At 44.0% G+C, this 16,839-nt stretch overlaps 1 protein-coding gene across 1 annotated transcript in view; it reads right to left on the reverse strand.

The window, feature by feature from the left end:
* Positions 1-7,423, reverse strand: part of Ptpn2 (protein tyrosine phosphatase non-receptor type 2) — a 52,547-nt gene extending 45,124 nt beyond the window's left edge. Inside the window, exon 1 of the mRNA XM_008842630.2 lies at positions 7,231-7,423. Coding sequence (XP_008840852.1) covers positions 7,231-7,299 — 69 coding nt within the window. The 5' untranslated portion in view covers positions 7,300-7,423. The remainder of the gene's footprint in view (positions 1-7,230) is intronic.
* Positions 7,424-16,839: the final 9,416 nt, after the last annotated feature.

Genomic DNA, 16,839 nt, shown 5'->3' on the forward strand with positions numbered 1-16,839 from the left:
ATTTCCAAGAACAGAACATAGTGGGGAAAGAGGAAGAATGATACAGGAAATGAAGACAGAGAGGCAGGACCTGTGGGGTCTTGTGAGCCAGAAGGACAGACTGATTTTACATTGTGGGCAATGGGAAACCAATCATAAAGGGTTTAAATAGAGAAATTAACTGCTTCATTTGGGCTACATCTCCCCACTCCTTTCCTTCAAGTTAGGCTTCTCAGAAGTCAACACTTGTTTGTCTGCATTTCTTCCAACCTTCTGTTCTCAACTCTAGGCAATTGCTATATGCTAAAATTGCTCTCTTTAAATAATCTGTTGATCTTTTGGTTGCTCAACTCAATGAGCCCTTTTAGCTTTGATCTTATTTGTACCACCCGTAGCATATGGCCCCATAGAACATCAACTCCCTTCACATTCTTCCACAGCTTTTCTTCTCTACTTTGTAGTCTTCTCCAATCTTTATTGTCAGCTTTCTTTCTTCGCTGTCAAGATTGTGTCCTTGGCCCTCAGCATTTCCAAATCATGTATATCTTACCTGGGCCATCTTGACAACTAGCGGCCAGATGCCCAGAACCTTAAAACACTTTGTGTTCATAATCTTCAAATTTTTAATTAAAGCTCAGTCCTCTCTTCTGAACTCCACAGTTATTTCCATTTCAGTATCTTAAAGGAACCTCAAACAGAATTGAACAGCTTAAAAACCAAACACACCTCCTCTGTGTGTGAACTGAAGGAGCATGCCACAGAGTAGGTGTGGAGAACTGACCACTTTCAGGATCAGAGGACCACTTTCCACCACGTTGAGGCTCTCTTTGTGCTGCATACTGCAGGCTAGCTGGCCTGTGCGCTTCCAACCAATTCTCCTCTCTTCCTCCCATTTCCTGCTGCAGCGGGGGCTAGGATTAAAGATGTGCGTCACTGTACCTGGCTTTTGCATCATTTCTAAAGCTTGAACTTGGGCCGTCAGGCTGTGTGGCAAGCATTTATGCTTACGCTTACACACACACACACACACACACACACGCACGCACGCACGCACGGCTGAACTTTCATGAATTTTTTCCGCATTCCTCCTGCTACAGCCCAATTTCAAAAGTTCAGCATTTCAGGTTTACTCAATAGGCTACTTCCCTGTGCTACAGGTCCATACTTGGCCCCAGTCACAATTCTGCTAAAAGCAAAAATAATAACAGTACTGCTAGATTTAAAGTTCCTTAGTGAGTCCCTAATAACTGGCTCAAATTCTGATCTACAAGGGCCTTCTAGGCTCTGCTTTATTGTCCAGCACTTCAATATCATCCAGACTGGGTCACCATGCTGTGCCTTGCACACACTTCTTTCCCTGGAGCACAGATTTTCTGACCCTCCCTTGATGGTTTTTCAACAGGTCAACTTGCCCTTCAAGACTACGGTTGGCCCTCCCTTAAGAAACTTCACTAGATCCCAGCACTTGGGAGGCAGAGGCAGGTGGATCTCTATGAGTTCAAGGCCAGCCTGGTTTACATAGTGAGTTCCAGGACAGCAGGGGCCAGAGGGAGACCCTGTCTCAAAAAGATGAAAGAGAAGAAAAGAGGGGAGGGGAGCGGAAGGGAGAAGAAAAGTTCACTAGACCCCAGGTACATCACTTTTTGAGAAATAGAGGACTCCTAGATACTCATTCCCACAGCATCCTGTGCTTAATACTAGCTTTATACTAGTCACTTCTAAAAAAGGTTTTAAAAACTTTTTACTTTTTTTTCTTTTTCAGGTAGAATGTTACTGGCCCTAGCTGGCCTGTAACTTGCTACGTAGAGACGAGGCTGGCCTCAAACTCAGAGTTCCACCTACATATGCCAACCTGAGTGCTGGGATTAAAGGTGTGCATCACTATGCCTGGTTAAACTTTTTACTTTTACTTTTTCTCTTACATTTCATACATATATACAATGTATTTTGATCATGTTCCCTTCCCATCAATCCTATTAACCCTCTCCCACTTGTTTCTTTTTTTGAGGCAGGTCCTTATGTAGCCCAGGCTAACCCTGAAATACATACCCAATGATGACATTCAACTTTGATCCTCCTGCTTCTACCAGCAGTGCTGGGATTACATGCATGTACCACATATTGCTTATGCAGTGCTGGGATCTGAACCCAGGGCTTCATGCATGCCAAGCAGGCACTCTGCCAACTGAGCCCCAGCCCTTTCATTTAAACAAGTTTTCTATTATTGCATGCGTGCATGCGTGTGTGTGTGTGTATGTCACAGCATAAGTGTGGTTAAAAGAAAATTGTTGAGGCTGGAGAGATGGCTCATAGTCCCAGCACCCACATGGCAGCTATGAACCGTCCTTAACTCCAGTTCCAGGGGAACTCGAAGCCCTCTTCTGACCTCCACAGCATTGCATGACACAGGTGCACTCACATACATGCAGGCAATACACTCATACACATAAAATAAAATTTAAAAAAAAAAGAAAACTGTTGAGTTGGGGCTGGAGAGATGGCTCAGCAGTTAAGAGCACTAGCTGCTCTTGCAGAGGACCTGGGTTCAGTTTCCAGCACCCATTGGCAGCTAACAATCAGGGAATCAGACACCCTCTTCTAGTCTCCATGGGCACTGCAAACATGGTGCAATTATATCCATACAAGAAAAACACTCATACACATAAAATAAATTTTTAAAAACTAAGAAAAATTAAAACAAAATAACCTAACACACAAAGTCAGTTCTCTCCTACCTTTACGTGGGTTCCAGGGATCAAACTCAGATTTTCAGGTCTTTTGTGGCAAGCACCTTTACCTGCTGAGCCATGTTTGCTGGCCCCCTTACTCGTTATTTACCTACCTACCTAACACTAGTAAGCATCATCTTAGTCCTTCAACAAGTATCTTTTGTGCTGAAACTTTGGGGCTTAACAGGTATAAGAGAATAAATGACTTTCAGACTGTGAGATTGACACACTGCCCACTGCACCAAGAGGCCAATGAGAGGACAAAATCAAAGTATGCACTTCCAATGAGGGCCTCAAAACTCACCAACTATTAATGGCTTGGGAGCAGCGTTCTCTGTGGAATCTCCAAAGCCCAGTGTAAAAGCTGGCATGCCACCACAGGTCGGTACATTATTTGTGGAAAGGTGAAATGGATGTTCTAGAACCGTAAGAAAGCATTTTTTTTCCTTATGGAAACCTAAGAAAAAACAGTCCCAGGACTGAACTACTAACTTATCAATCCAGGGTACTCCTCCTGACCTTGCAAATGAATATGAAATTCTCAATGAACACAAATGAATTTTGTATGAATTTTTAAAATTACATTTATTTGTGTGTAAGCAAGTGTGCATCCCACAACATGCCTGGAACCCCTAAGAATCAATTCTCTCCTTCCAACTTGTGGATCCCAGGGATCAAACTCAGGCTCTTGAGTCATATTGCTATTGCCAGCCCTTCAGCTTCTTGAAAATATATTCTAAATTATGTATGTTTGTGTATGAGTTTATACAGGTGAGTACAGTGCTCCGAGGACAGAAGAGGGTGTTGGAGACTCTGGAGTTGGAGTTATAGGTAGTTGTAAGCCACTTAATGTGGGTTCTGGGATAGGACAAGAGCAATATATACTCTTAACCACTAAGCCATCTATCTCTCCAGCCCCCACACCTTATTTTTTTGGTCTTTTTTGAGACAGGGTCTCCCTGTAGTCTCAGCTGGCCTGGAACTCACTATGTAGACTGGGCTGGTCTCAATCTCAAGAGATATGCCTGCCTCTGCCTCCAGAGCTGGGATTAAAGGCATGTGCCACCATGCTTGGACCAACACCTTACTTCCTGAGACATGGTCCCTCACTAAACCTGGAGCTGATTCAGGAGGCCAGTGAGCTCCAGTGATCTGCCTATCTCCACCTCCCCAGCACTGGGATTAGAGACATGTACCTGGCTTCTAATACAGATACAGGGGAATCTCAATTCAGGTTTTCATGCTTTCATGACAAACTCTTTAAGGCTGAGCCATCTCCCCTACCTCCAATTAAAATTTTTTTGTTACAATTTATTTATTTAGTTCATACTGGTGTGTATGTGTGTGGGTGTGCTTGTACCACAGTACTTGCATGGAGGTCAGAGGACAACATTTTGGGAGGCTGTTTTCTCCTTCTTACCATGTGGGTCCAGAAGATGTTTTCCAGCTTGGCAGCAGGCGCCTTTACTTGCTAAGCCATCTCAATGGCCTTTTTTCTGTTTTTTTTTTTTTTTTTTTTTTTTTTTTTTAAAGATTCTCAAATAGCCCAGGCTGGTCTGGAATTCCACTTGTAGTTGGAGATGACCTTGAACTCCAGATCCTTTTTGACTCCACTTCCCAAGAGCTGGGATTGTAAGAGTGTGCCACCACCATAGGCTTATAAATATTTAGGATTTCGTTTTGTGACAAATACTCTATAACCCAGGATGGTGTGGCCTGGAACTATGTAGCCCAGGCTAGCCTTGAAGTTAGAGCAATTCTCCTGCCTTAGCCTCCTAATTGCTAGGTTACAAGCTGAGTCACCATGCCCAATCTAAGTGCATTTTTTCTGATAAGAGGGACCACAACCTTCACTGACTTCTCAAGAATATCAATCTCAATATCTCTCTCTCTCTCTCTCTCTCTCTCTCTCTCTCTCTCACACACACACACACACACACACACACACAAATTAAGTCAGGTGTGATGCATCACACCTGTAATCCCAGTACCCGGAAGGCTAGGACAGAAGGACTGTCAAGAATTCAAGACCTATCCTGAGTTACATAGTGCATTCTAGGTCAGTTTGGGATATGGAAACCTTGTCTCAAAAAACAAAATCAAACAAAATGCATAACTGAAACTGTTATGCTAAATTAAGTTGTAGTGTTAACCTTTCTTTTTTTTTTTTTTTTTTTTAAGACAGGGTCTATGTGGCCCTTAGCTGGTCTGGAATTCAGCATAAAGACCAGGCTGGCCTCAAACTCACAGATCTGCTTGCCTCTGCCTCCTGAGTGCTGAGATTGAAGACCTGTGCCACACCCACCTTTCTTTTCTTTTCTTAAATCTACACTTCCACGCAGCAGTCTCTGCTAAAACTAATGCAACTGGAGAAGATGCTAGAGGGTCACAAAAAAAAAAAAAAAAAAAAAATCTCATTTTATTTTTTTTTATGTGCTTTGCCAGCATGTAAGTACATCTGTGCATGCAATGCCCACAAGGTCAGCAGAGTATGTTGGATTCCCTGGAACTGGAGTTATGGAAGGTTGTTAGTTGCCATGTGGGTGCTGGGAACCTGGGTCCTTTGCAAGAGCTGCCAGTGCTCTTAACTGCCATCTCTCCAGCCCCTAGAATTTGCACTGAAGATTTTTCTACAATTGAGCCATAACAATGTGCATGCCTTTAATACCAGCACTTTGGAAACAGGAAGATCAGGCGTACAAGGCCAGCCTAGGCTACAGGAGACCCTGACATAAAACCAAACAAAACAATATATAACATAGATTTTCTTTAACTGGAAGAGTCCTTACCCAGAATTCTTCAAAAACTAGTGCATGGGCCAGAGGACAACGCACCGGGTAAAAGTGCTTGCCATCAAGCCTGAACACCTGAGCTCCATGGCCAGGACCCTCTTGGAAGGAGAGAACCAACTTCTAAAAGTTGTCACCTGACTTCCACATGAATGTCATGGGGTACTCTTGCCCACACCCACTAAATGAATTTTAAAAACCAGGCCGGGTGTAGTGGCACATGCCTTTAATCTCAGCACTGGGGAGGCAGAGGCAAACAGATCTCTGTGAATTGGAGGCCAGCTGGGTCTACATAGCCAGTTCCAGGCCAGCTGGGATTACAGGGAGCCCGTCTCCAAAAAGATCCTCCCATCAAAACCCAAAATCCAAATAACTAGTGCCTTATTCTAATGTATGCTGAACTGGCAAATCAGGGTATTTAATATACTGCCTGCTAAAGTGTTCAAGAAAATATGTTCTAAGCCAAATGACAAAAGAAATTTTTACTGTCAGCTTATTAAATGAAATAGGGAAAAGTCCAGGATCATCCAGAGTTCCAGGAAAGCTTTTTGCTTTCTTTTCTTACTGTATGAATACGCCAAAACATAAGGAGACGCATTTAACAGCTCACCAACCACTAAATTCAATTTTAGGAATATGTTAATGATTACCAGTAAGGGATAAGCATTAAAGAATTTTTTTAAGAAGAAAAGGTTTCGCTTGAACTAGAAAGTAGTTCACTAGACAAAAAAAAAAAAAAAAAAAAAAAAAAAAAAAAAAAAAAAACAAGTGTTCTTAGTATAGTGCAGATTACATTTGTAGCACTGAATATACAGACAAACCTGGAGCGGTGGCCCAAGGGCATGTGGCCCCTTCAGGCTGAAAGAATAATTACTTTGCGGGATGTGGTGGTGCATGCCTTTAGTTCCAGCACTTGGGAGGCAGAGGCAGGCTGATCTCTGTTTGTTCAAGGCCAGCCTGGCCTACACAGCTAGTTCCAGGCCGGTTGGAGATACAGGGAGACCCTGTCTCGAAAAGACCCCCCCGCAAAAAAAAAAAAAAAAAAAAAAGGTTACCTTGAGTGCTACTTGCAGCGGTGCACGCCGTGCTCACACAAAGATTTGTCATTTATTACATAAAGCATGCCTGGGTAAAGCAGATCCAACGAGGATACTTTAATCGCTGAACTAAAGCAGCGGGCAAGTCTGGAGAGGCAGACCCACACCAGGACAAGGCCCAGTGGGAAAACAGACTGCTGAGCCCTGGGGAGCGCTTGCAGCCGCGCCGGCCCCGGCTCCCGCAAGCCACCGATGCCCGGGAGAAGCCCCGGCTTCCGCTGCGCCGGCGCCCCGCAACCCACCTGCCGCCAGGCCAGCCTCGCTGGTCCAGGAGCCCACTCCTCGCCCGTCCCTAAGGCTGCGGCTGCCTGCTAGCTCGCCGGCGACCAAGCTGTGGTGCAGACCTCCCCCTCCACCGACCCGGCGACGCTTCACCCGGGATACTACTTGCCCCGGCCCGTCCACGCCGCCACCAGGCGCCGCTGTGGCGCCGCCCTCCAGAATTCACGGAGCCTGCCCTAATCTCGACGCTTTTCATTTAAAGCGAAGGGGCGAGGGCCGTCCGCGCAGGCGCGCCCCTGACGCGGCCTGCGCTCGCCACTTCCGCCCCGAACGTGAGGCGGGGGAGGCGAGAGGGAGCCGGCAGGCGCGAGCGCATGTCGTCGGACTCGGGCGCTACACTGGCCTGTGACTCACCAAGTATAACGGCTGCCAGCGACACTGAGCATCCAGGTCCTCGAACTCCAGCTCGATGGTGGCCGACATGTCGGCGGAAGAACGCGAACGCTAGCGCGAGCCGAACCTCCACAGCCGAAACACTCGGGCCCCGCTCTATCCGGGGAGAGCGCTGGCGCTCTGGCGCATGCGCGGTCCGCGTACCGCCCTGCTCCCCCCCCCCCCCCCCCCCCCCCCCGACGCCGAGTCCAGCGGGCCTAGGGGAAAGTACCTGGAACGTCCGACGTCAGCGCGCCACCTCGTAGACGTGTGGTCGGACGTCGGGAAGGGGCGGGGCTGGTATTCGGGAGGCGTGGTCCAGAGAGTGCCCAGGTGGGAGGGGCGGGGCCGTGCGCCCCCCTGGAACTGCTTTGGTTTGTGTCTGGTCCATAGGGTTGGAGCTGGTGAGAAAGTCGCCTGAAAGTCACCGCCCTGCTGCCCCAGTTCTTTTCTCCTTAGTCTTCATTTTAAAAACTGCAGTAAATATTATTTAATGGTCAGTGTTCAACTTTAGAACACATTTCATAGCCCTGATGTGTCAGTTCTAACAAGTTTTGTCCCAAACCACTATTGGAAAAGGCAACCTCCCTTGGCATTTGAGAGAATAAATCTTATTTAGAATATGTCCCATAGCTTTAAAGTTAGTGTTATTTTTACAAAGATTATCTAAGTCCTCTTTTACCAAACGACTGGTTCCGGAAATCATTTTGCCTCAGTATTAAGATCACTTACTGAGCTCATGAGCTTAAATCATACCATCTGATAATCATAAATATGAAGAAATATGTTTCCAAGCCTTTTGGCCAAGATCGAATGAAGAAATGTAAAACTATAGAAAAGCGCTGTGTTGTCCAATATTGAAATTAAAATTGTATCTATGTTTAATTAACTCAGTTCTGGAGTTGGGAGTGTAGTGAAGCCTTGTGTTCATCCCCAGCACTAAAAAAGAATAAACCCAAAAAATACAGAAGTTTACAAGATTCTCAGTGAATGTCATCTCAATCAAAAGTCCCCTGTACCTCCAGGACTTTTAGTGTTTGTTACCCTCAGGATTTATTTATCTATCATCTATTTATTGGTACTGTGGATTGAACCCAGGGCCTTGCATATGTTATGCAGGCACTCCATCACTGAGGTATGGCCCCAGATAGTATTACTATTATTATTATTATTACTGTTCTTATTATTTTGGTTATTTTTGAAACAAGGTCTCCCTGTAGCCTCAGCTCGCCTGGAATTCATTCTGTAGATCAGGCTGGCCTCTATCTCTCCAGTAACCAAGATTAAAGTTGTGCACCAACCCGACTGACTGTCTTATATTTAGGTTATATATTATATGTTTTTTGTTTGTTTTTTTTTTGAGGGGCTGGTGAGATGGCTCAGTGGTTAAGAGCTTTGTCTGCTTTTGTTCTCAGCACCCACATAGCAGCTAACTCCAGTTGCTTAACTCCAATTCTAAGGGATCCAGTACCTTCTTCTGGCCTTTGTGGGCACTGCATGCATGTGTTGCGCTTACACACATGCAGGCAAAACACAAGTAAAATAAAAATAAATAAAATATTTTGAGACAGGGTTTCACTAAATTCAGGCAGCTAACTTTTAACTTGTTGTGTAGCGGAGGCAAGCCTTGTACTTCCTGTCCTCCTGCCTCAGCCTCCAAGTAGCTGTGATTACAAGCCTGGCTTCTGTGGCTTGTGTTTGGTTTGGTTTAGTTTGTTTTGATAGGGTCATACATTATAGTACAGCCTGGCCTTAAACTTGGTATCCTCCTACCTCTGCCTGCCAATTACAGGGATTATAGGCATGTAATATCATATCTGACAATACTATTATATTGATGAGAAGATAAACAAGCTGATTAGTCAAACTAAATCTAGAAACAGACTCACACATATACAGTAACTTGGTGTGTGTATATTTCACAATGGCTAACAACTGGGAAAATGGTGGTGTCTTCCGTAAATGCTGCTGGATCCAAAAGAGGAGAACATATATTATATGGCTCTATTTGCAAGACTTTGAAGAACAGGGAACAGAATAGTGATTAACTCTGGGGCAGCAGGGCAGGTGTGAGGGTATTGGCTAGGAAGGAGCATGGCAATTGCTCTGGGGTCCTAGAAATATTTTATATCTTGATATGGGTGATAAGTACACTATTATATATAATATACACATAGTTTGTGTAGTATGTACTAGCTGTGTGTGTAAGATTTTTCAACTTTATGCTAACCTCAATAAAATTATAAAAATAAAATAAATTGTGCTATTTTACTGAGAACTGGAAATCACACATAGTATCTACGTAATAGGCTAATGCTAGTGAATATAACAAGACTGTATTGCTTCCAAAGCCACATAATGCACTTTGAGTCTCTAAAATGGCTAGCAAGCCCAGAGTACAGCTACAAACCATGTGTGATTGAGATTGGGACTCTACTCATATTTTGTAGCCATGAAGTATATCTGATACTTGGGTTTTACAGAATGGCCTTCCACATTTTACCCCTGGCCCTCTGCCTCTTGGCACGTGTTAGGCCATTAATATGTCTAACAGGAAAGACTACAAAGACCAAGTAAATTATGGCTCTAAAAAAATCTGGCTGGCATGGTGGTATGCACCTTTAATCCCAGCCCTCAAGAGGCAGAGGCAGGTGAATCTCTGTGAGATGGAGGCCACCACGGTTCACATCTTGACTTCCAGGCGGGCTAGGACTAGGGAGACCCTGTCAAAAAACAATGAACAAAAAACAACAGCAACAAAATCAATCAGCTAGGTATGGTGGCCCACAGCTGTAATCCCAACAGCCAGGAGGCAAGGCAGGAGGATTGGGAGTTAAGGCAAGCCTCAGCTCTATGAGACTCTATCTCAAAACAACAAGAAAAGCGTCTTTCAAAGATAACTTCCTAGCTCAACTGTGAAGATGTGTTGTAGGCCTCAAAATGAATTATCATGACATCTGAATGAACTGGTTATCAATTTATTGACCTTAGGCTCCAAAATTTTCCTGGTTTTGGTTTCACTATGTAGCCCTGACTGACATGGAACTCTATGTAGACCAGGTTGGCCTCAAATTCATAGACACTCACCACCTATGCCTTGAGTGCTGGAATTAAAGGCATGTGCCCTCTTTCCCAAACCCAAATCCTCCCTTTTTTAAAAAATATTTTATTTGTTATTTTTATTTTATGTGTATGAGTGTATTGCCTGCATGTATGTGAGTGCACCCATTGTGCAATGCCTCAGAGGTCAGAAGAAGGCTTTGGATTCCCTTGGAACTGGAGTTAAGGATGGTTCATAGCTGCCACGTGGGTGCTGGGAATTGAACTTAGATCCTCTGCAAGAGCAGTCAGCACTCTTAACTGCTAAGCCATGCCCCAAATTCTCCCTTTTTAAGAGCCCTCTCTGTAAGAATGGATCTGGGCCCTTTGCCTGGTGGCACCTTATACGCTTTCTCAGTAGAGGGCAGTGGAGAGACACTTCTGGAGAAAAACCAGCTTCTAGTTTCCCTTGTTACTTGGCAGGCTTATCACCCCTGGAGGCTCTGCAACAGTCAGCAGCATCCCCTCACCCCGTGTCCCCCACATCCTATTCCTTAGGATGTTTTGGAGCATAATATCTTCAGTGAGCCATATCTCCATGAACAATTTTCCCATATACCTTAGAGAGATGATTTGCAACAAGCTCTAGTGGGCAGTTAACTGGTGGAATGATGACCTTCCCAAATATGTCTTCCTAGAACCTGTGAATGTGGCTTTCCATGGAAAAAGGACATTTGCGGCTGTATTTAGGTAAGTAGTTTAAGATAAGATCATCCCAGGTTGGAAAGAGATGGTTCAGCAGTTAAGAGCACTTGCAGACAACCCAGGTTCAGTTCCCAGGACCCACATGTTGGCTGTAATGCCAGTTCCAGGGGCTTCATCACCCTCTTCTGGCCTCCACGGGCACCTTGCACACATAAGGTACACATACTCCCTACATGCAGATAAAGCTATACTTAATAAAATCTTCAGGGGAAAAAAAGACAAGGTCATCCTGCATTCTTAGAGGAGCACTAAATCCAATGACAAGTGTCCTTCCAAAAGAGTAGCAGAATTAAGAGAAAATGCCACGTGAAGATGGAGGCAGATTAGGTCATGTACAAGAACACCTGGAGCCCTCAGAAGGTGGAAGAAATAAGGAAGGAGTCCCTGCTAAACACTTCACAGGAATCACAGCCCTGCAGACACTTGATTTTGGATTTCTGGCCTCTACAACTGAGAGAATAAACTTGGTGTGTATGGGTGTGTGTGTGTGTTGGGGTGGGAGGCATTGTGTGGTTGGTTTTGTTTGGTTGGTATTGGTTTTGGTCTTTTTGAGACAGGGTCTCCCTGTAGCCCCAGTTGGTATGGACTCACTATGGAAACCAGGCTGGCCTCAACCACACAGAGATCTGCCTACCTCTGCCTCCTGAGAGCTGGGGTTAAAAGCATGTACCATCACACCAAGCTTGTTTTTGAGATGGGATTTCATGTAACCAGGCTGGCTTTCACCTGGCTATGTGACTGAGGATAACCTTGAACTTCTGATTCTCCTGCCTCCATCTCCCAAGGGCTGGGGCTACAGACTTAAGCCACCACACTGGGTGAATTGCTGTTTTCTTAAGCCATCAAGATTCTTACACTTTGTTAGGACTACTAGCTGCACAAGGTTTCCAGCAAGTTCCACCAGTGCAATACCACAGAGAGTTGTCTTCCATCCAGTAAACCAGAGGCATGCCTTCTACAAAGAGTCCTAGATCTCAACTTTGCTGGAGCCCGAAGTGAGAGGAGGAAGGGAATGCTCTTGCTAGAACACTGTGCTCATCATACCTATGTGGATTCCTATGGCCTTTCGAGTTCTCTAACCTGTTTGCTAGTAAATTCTCACCACTCCAACCCACTATAGTTTTTCTTCATGCTAAAATTTTTCTGCTTAAATTATTGGTTGGGGCTGAGATTGTAGCTTACTGGTAGATTGTTTGTGTAGCATGTTCAAGGTCTCATGTTCTATCCTCAGTACCATAAACAACAACAACAAAAATTACTGAGTAGTTGCTCTCTTTAATTAGACACATTGATATTCTGCAAAATAAAAAAACTTCAAAAGTATTACAACTCTAAATGTAACTTCAGGCTAGATCTGATGGGTTGTACTTGCAATTTCAGCACTCAAGAGGCTGAGACAGGAGGGTTGCCATGAGTATGGGGCCAGCCTAGGCTATTTAATGAGTCCTAAGTTCTAAGTCAGCCTGGCTACAGAGTAAGACACTCTCAAAAATGAATAAATAGGGAGCTGGAGAGATGGCTCTGTGATTAAGAGCACTGGCTGCTCTTATAGAGGACCTGGGTTCAATTCCCAGCACCCATATGGTGGCTAACAACTATCCGTAACTCCAGTTCCAGGGGATCTGACACCTTCTTCTGACACCCTCTTCTGACCTCTGTGAGCACTGCACAACATGGATGCACCTATCTACATGCAGGCAATATACTCATACACATAAAAATAATAAAGAAAAAAATATATATGTATTTGTGGTCTTTTTGAGACAGAGTCTCCCTTGTAGCCCTAGCTAGCCTGAAACTCACTCTGTAGACCAGGCTGGCCTTGGACTCACAGAGATCTACCTATTGCTGCCTCCCAAGTGCTGATTGCTGGGATCAAAGGCATTTGCCACCTCACCCAGCTAAAGAAAATATTTTTAAAGAGTAAAAACTGTAAAACTGTAAAATGTGTTATTTTTATTTTACCTTTTTTTTATTATTATTAAGTATTATGAGATAGGGTAGCCCATGCTGGGAAAGCCTGGCCTTGAATTCCTAATCCTCTTGCCTCTACCTCCCAAGTACTGGGATTACAGGGGTACACTTCATTCTTGGTGGAGGCAGGAGGATCAGCATTCAAAGTCATCCTCAGCATCCTGGGGCATTTGAGGCTACCCCAGGGCCTCATGAGACTCTGTTTCAAATAACTAAAAGAAGAAAAAGAAAAGAAAAGAAATTTAACAATTCCTGCTGAGACAAAATGGCACTGACCAAAGAAAATAGAAGCAGCACTGAAAAGGTAGTAATACAAAGGCAAAGATTCCAGAAAAATCTGAAAAGCAAGAAAGGCTTATCAAGCCCTCAGCCCTCCAAGCGGATGCAAAGAATGGGTGAAAGGGAAGGATAAGGTCTGAGCAAGGAACCACTCCTACAGGAGTCTGCTGTGTGTGAGACAAGGGGTAGTGTAGCCTCATGCCTTGGAAATGCCAGCTAACACCCTGTGGCCTTTGTTGTACCATCCACAGGATCAATGAGTTGAGTTTACTGTGTCAAAGATCACTGCAGAACTTCACCTGAATTAAATGTTCAGGGGTACCTCTGCCAAAGCCAGTCCTCCCCTAAAGCCTAAAAATGCTGCTTGTAGTAGAAACTTCCATGACTTGAGGAGACCCACATGTGGTCATTGCAGGAACTGAAAATGTGGCAAATGTTTAAAAAAAAAGGCCATCCTTCTGGTACAGAGTGTGTGGGAAGTACCCGAAAGATTTATTTACAAGGAAGACCTTATTCATGAGATTGTCCGCCAGGTGAAGCATTTCCAGGAGATCTCATGGTTCCTGGACCCTTTCTCTCTCTGATGATAGGCCATGCTACCAGGAATCAGCTGGACTTCCTCAGAGAGGTGGGTTCACCAGGCTGTGGGGATGACCAGATCTATCAGCACTTCTAGTTGTTGAACTAGACACAGAAAGCTGAAAGCTCAGTACTTCGTAAGCATATGTGGTTTCTTTGGAACTGTTTTCAGAGAGTGTTTTCAGAGATTACTTGCTGGCTTATCAGTAGAAACTGGAAGGGTAGAGTCAGTAAGAAGATAGGTTCTGTTTAGGAAGATAGTAAGTTCTGATTATGGCAGGCAGCCCTCATCAGGAAAATGTTCCATTGTTTTCCATGCTGGCCTGCTCCTCTGAAATCAGAACTTGCTGTGAAGGAAGGAATCTTTGTCATATTGTCTATCCTAGGGTTTAATGTTGGTGAGTAGATGACTAAATCATGTGTACAAGACTCCTAAAGAGTCATGCAGGTGTGGACCAAGCCCAGAGCTGAACTGAATCTGGATGTTCCTTGTTTTTGTGAAGACCTAAAATATAGTTAGAAGAGCACAAAGCAAGTGCCCCTCTGCCACAAATTCATGTCACAACTTTTCAGTGATGTTTCTGACAGTGCTCAGACTGGCTGACTCCAAGTGTATCTGGTGGCTTTTACATTCTACCCTGCAACTGACTTTTCTTTTCCATAGCTCAGGATCTGAGAAAGAAAACACCCTTTGCTAGCTAGGAAAACTCTCATAGCCTCAAAACTTTGTGACTTTAGTGTGTTCATAGACCCTTCTCCTCAGGGACCTATGCATCTTATGTAAGGACATCAGCTGCTCCTAGCCCTAATCTTTGGTTCCAAGTTCTGTGGAAGACCAGAGTTTATCCAGGTAGCTTCCCTCTTCAAGATAACCAAATGTTTCATAATAAGAAAACACAGTAGACTTTGTTGCTTCCTGTACCATCTAAATAACTCCTGGAAATACCCATGACTCCTCCTGCCTCCAGGCTTCAAGATGGGACTTTCTGCTTTCTCTGGTGATAAGCCAGACAAGAAAGGGATGAGCTGTTTTCTTGGTTGGACATGGGTGAAATAGTGGTTTGTCCATTTAGGCCCCAGGCTCACAGTGTATTTGAGCCTTCTCTTGAATATTCTGAATTCCTGAAGTATTGCCTCTGACCTGCTGGCAATGATGTGGAAGACAGCAACAGGGCTCTGAGGATGTTAATCTTGGAAGAAAATGAGTCTGATGCCACTTGCAGTGTCCACCCCAAAATAGACTTTCATTCAGCTCCCTTCACTCAACTGCCTTAGCTCACTGTCTAAGCAACTGGTGAGATTGAGCCAGGCCCAGCTTGTACTTTAAAATGTGTTCTTGCCCAGTGTGGCAGCACATACCTATAATCCTAGCACTTAGGAGGTGGAGGTGAGTTCAGGGTCATCCTTGACTATTTGGTAAGTTTGAGGTCAGCCTGGGCAGATCAGCTTTACTATAATTTTGGCTCATGGTGCTCTCAAATATAGCTGAATACAACTAGGTGCTTGGTTATATGGTAATTCATTAGGTCAGTTGGCTCTAGGGTTAACCTGCCAGGAATACATGTAATGCATGTTACTTTTGTACTATAAAGCATTGTAAAATTAGATTACTTTAAAATGATGTATCACAAAGGCATGGAAAAACAGTCATGGATGTAGAAGCCTAGGGCTTATATCTCAGATTTGTCTTATATTAAATGTGAAAGAAATATTTCCACTTAGACTATAAAATGGAGCTAAGATCCTCCACCCTTTCTGTCTTGCTTGGTTTTTAAAAGAAGTGAGCAGTGCTGGGCTTGGTGGTACATGCCTTTAATCCCAGCACTCAGAAGGCAGAGGCAGATGGATCTCTGTGAGTTCAAGGCCAGCCTGGTCTACATAGTGAATTCCAGGCCAGCTGGGGGCTACAGGGAGACCCTGCTTCAAAAAGACAAAAAATAAATAATAAATAAATAAATAAAATAAGCAAAATAATAGTTTTTATTTCTTTGTTTTTGAGACAGTGTCTCCCTATAGCCACAGCTGGCCTGGAACTCATTATGTAGACCAGGCTGGCCTTGAACTCATGGAAATCCATCTGCCTCTACCTCCAGAGTGCTGGGATTAAAGGCATGTACCACCTTGCCCAGCAGAATAGTAGTTTTAAACTTACAATTCTTTATAAAATGAATCATTTAATTTTTTAACATTTATTTTGTGTGTGTGTATATTTGTGTATGTGTAGGTATGTGTGGGTATACACATGCCATATCAAACACAATTTTTGCCTTCTACCATGTGGGTTCCAGGAATCAAACTCAGGTAATCAGTCTTGGCAGTAAGCACCTTTACTTGCTGAGCCATCTCCTGGCCCAAGATTATCATTTTAAAAAGGAAATGACAAGCCACAAAGTGGGAGGTTTTACAGTGAACATACCTAACAAAAGAATCAGATCCAAAATATATAAGGAATGCTTTTAAACACATGTGAAAAAGAAAGCTCAGTAGGAAAATGGACAAGGGATTTGAATAGGAATTTTATAAAGAGGATAGCCAAATGTCCAGTATACATATGAACCTCAGTCTCATTAGTCACTAGGGAATGAAAAAACTATAATGAGCTCATACCTTACCCCAACAGAAGACCAAAAGCATGGTTCAATTGCAGTTGCTACAGGTGCTAACAGGCTTTCCACTACTATAATATACATATATATATGCACATATATGTGAGTGTATTAGTCACTTTTCTATTGCTGTGATAGAAACACTGACCCAACCAATTTATAGAAGGAATAGTTTATTTGAGCTTACAGTTCCAGGGGGATTACAGTCTGTCATGGCAGGGAGGCATGGTGGCTGGAGGTGGCTGGACCAGGAACAGCAGAAGCTAAGCTCTCACATCATCACACAGGCACAGGAAGCAAGAGAGAGAGCGACTGGAGATCTGTCAAGGCTTAAGAACTCTCTAAGCCC

Source organism: Nannospalax galili, unplaced genomic scaffold (genome assembly GCF_000622305.1).
Source record: "Nannospalax galili isolate Female #2095 unplaced genomic scaffold, S.galili_v1.0 scaffold700, whole genome shotgun sequence".
NCBI lineage: Eukaryota > Metazoa > Chordata > Mammalia > Rodentia > Spalacidae > Nannospalax > Nannospalax galili.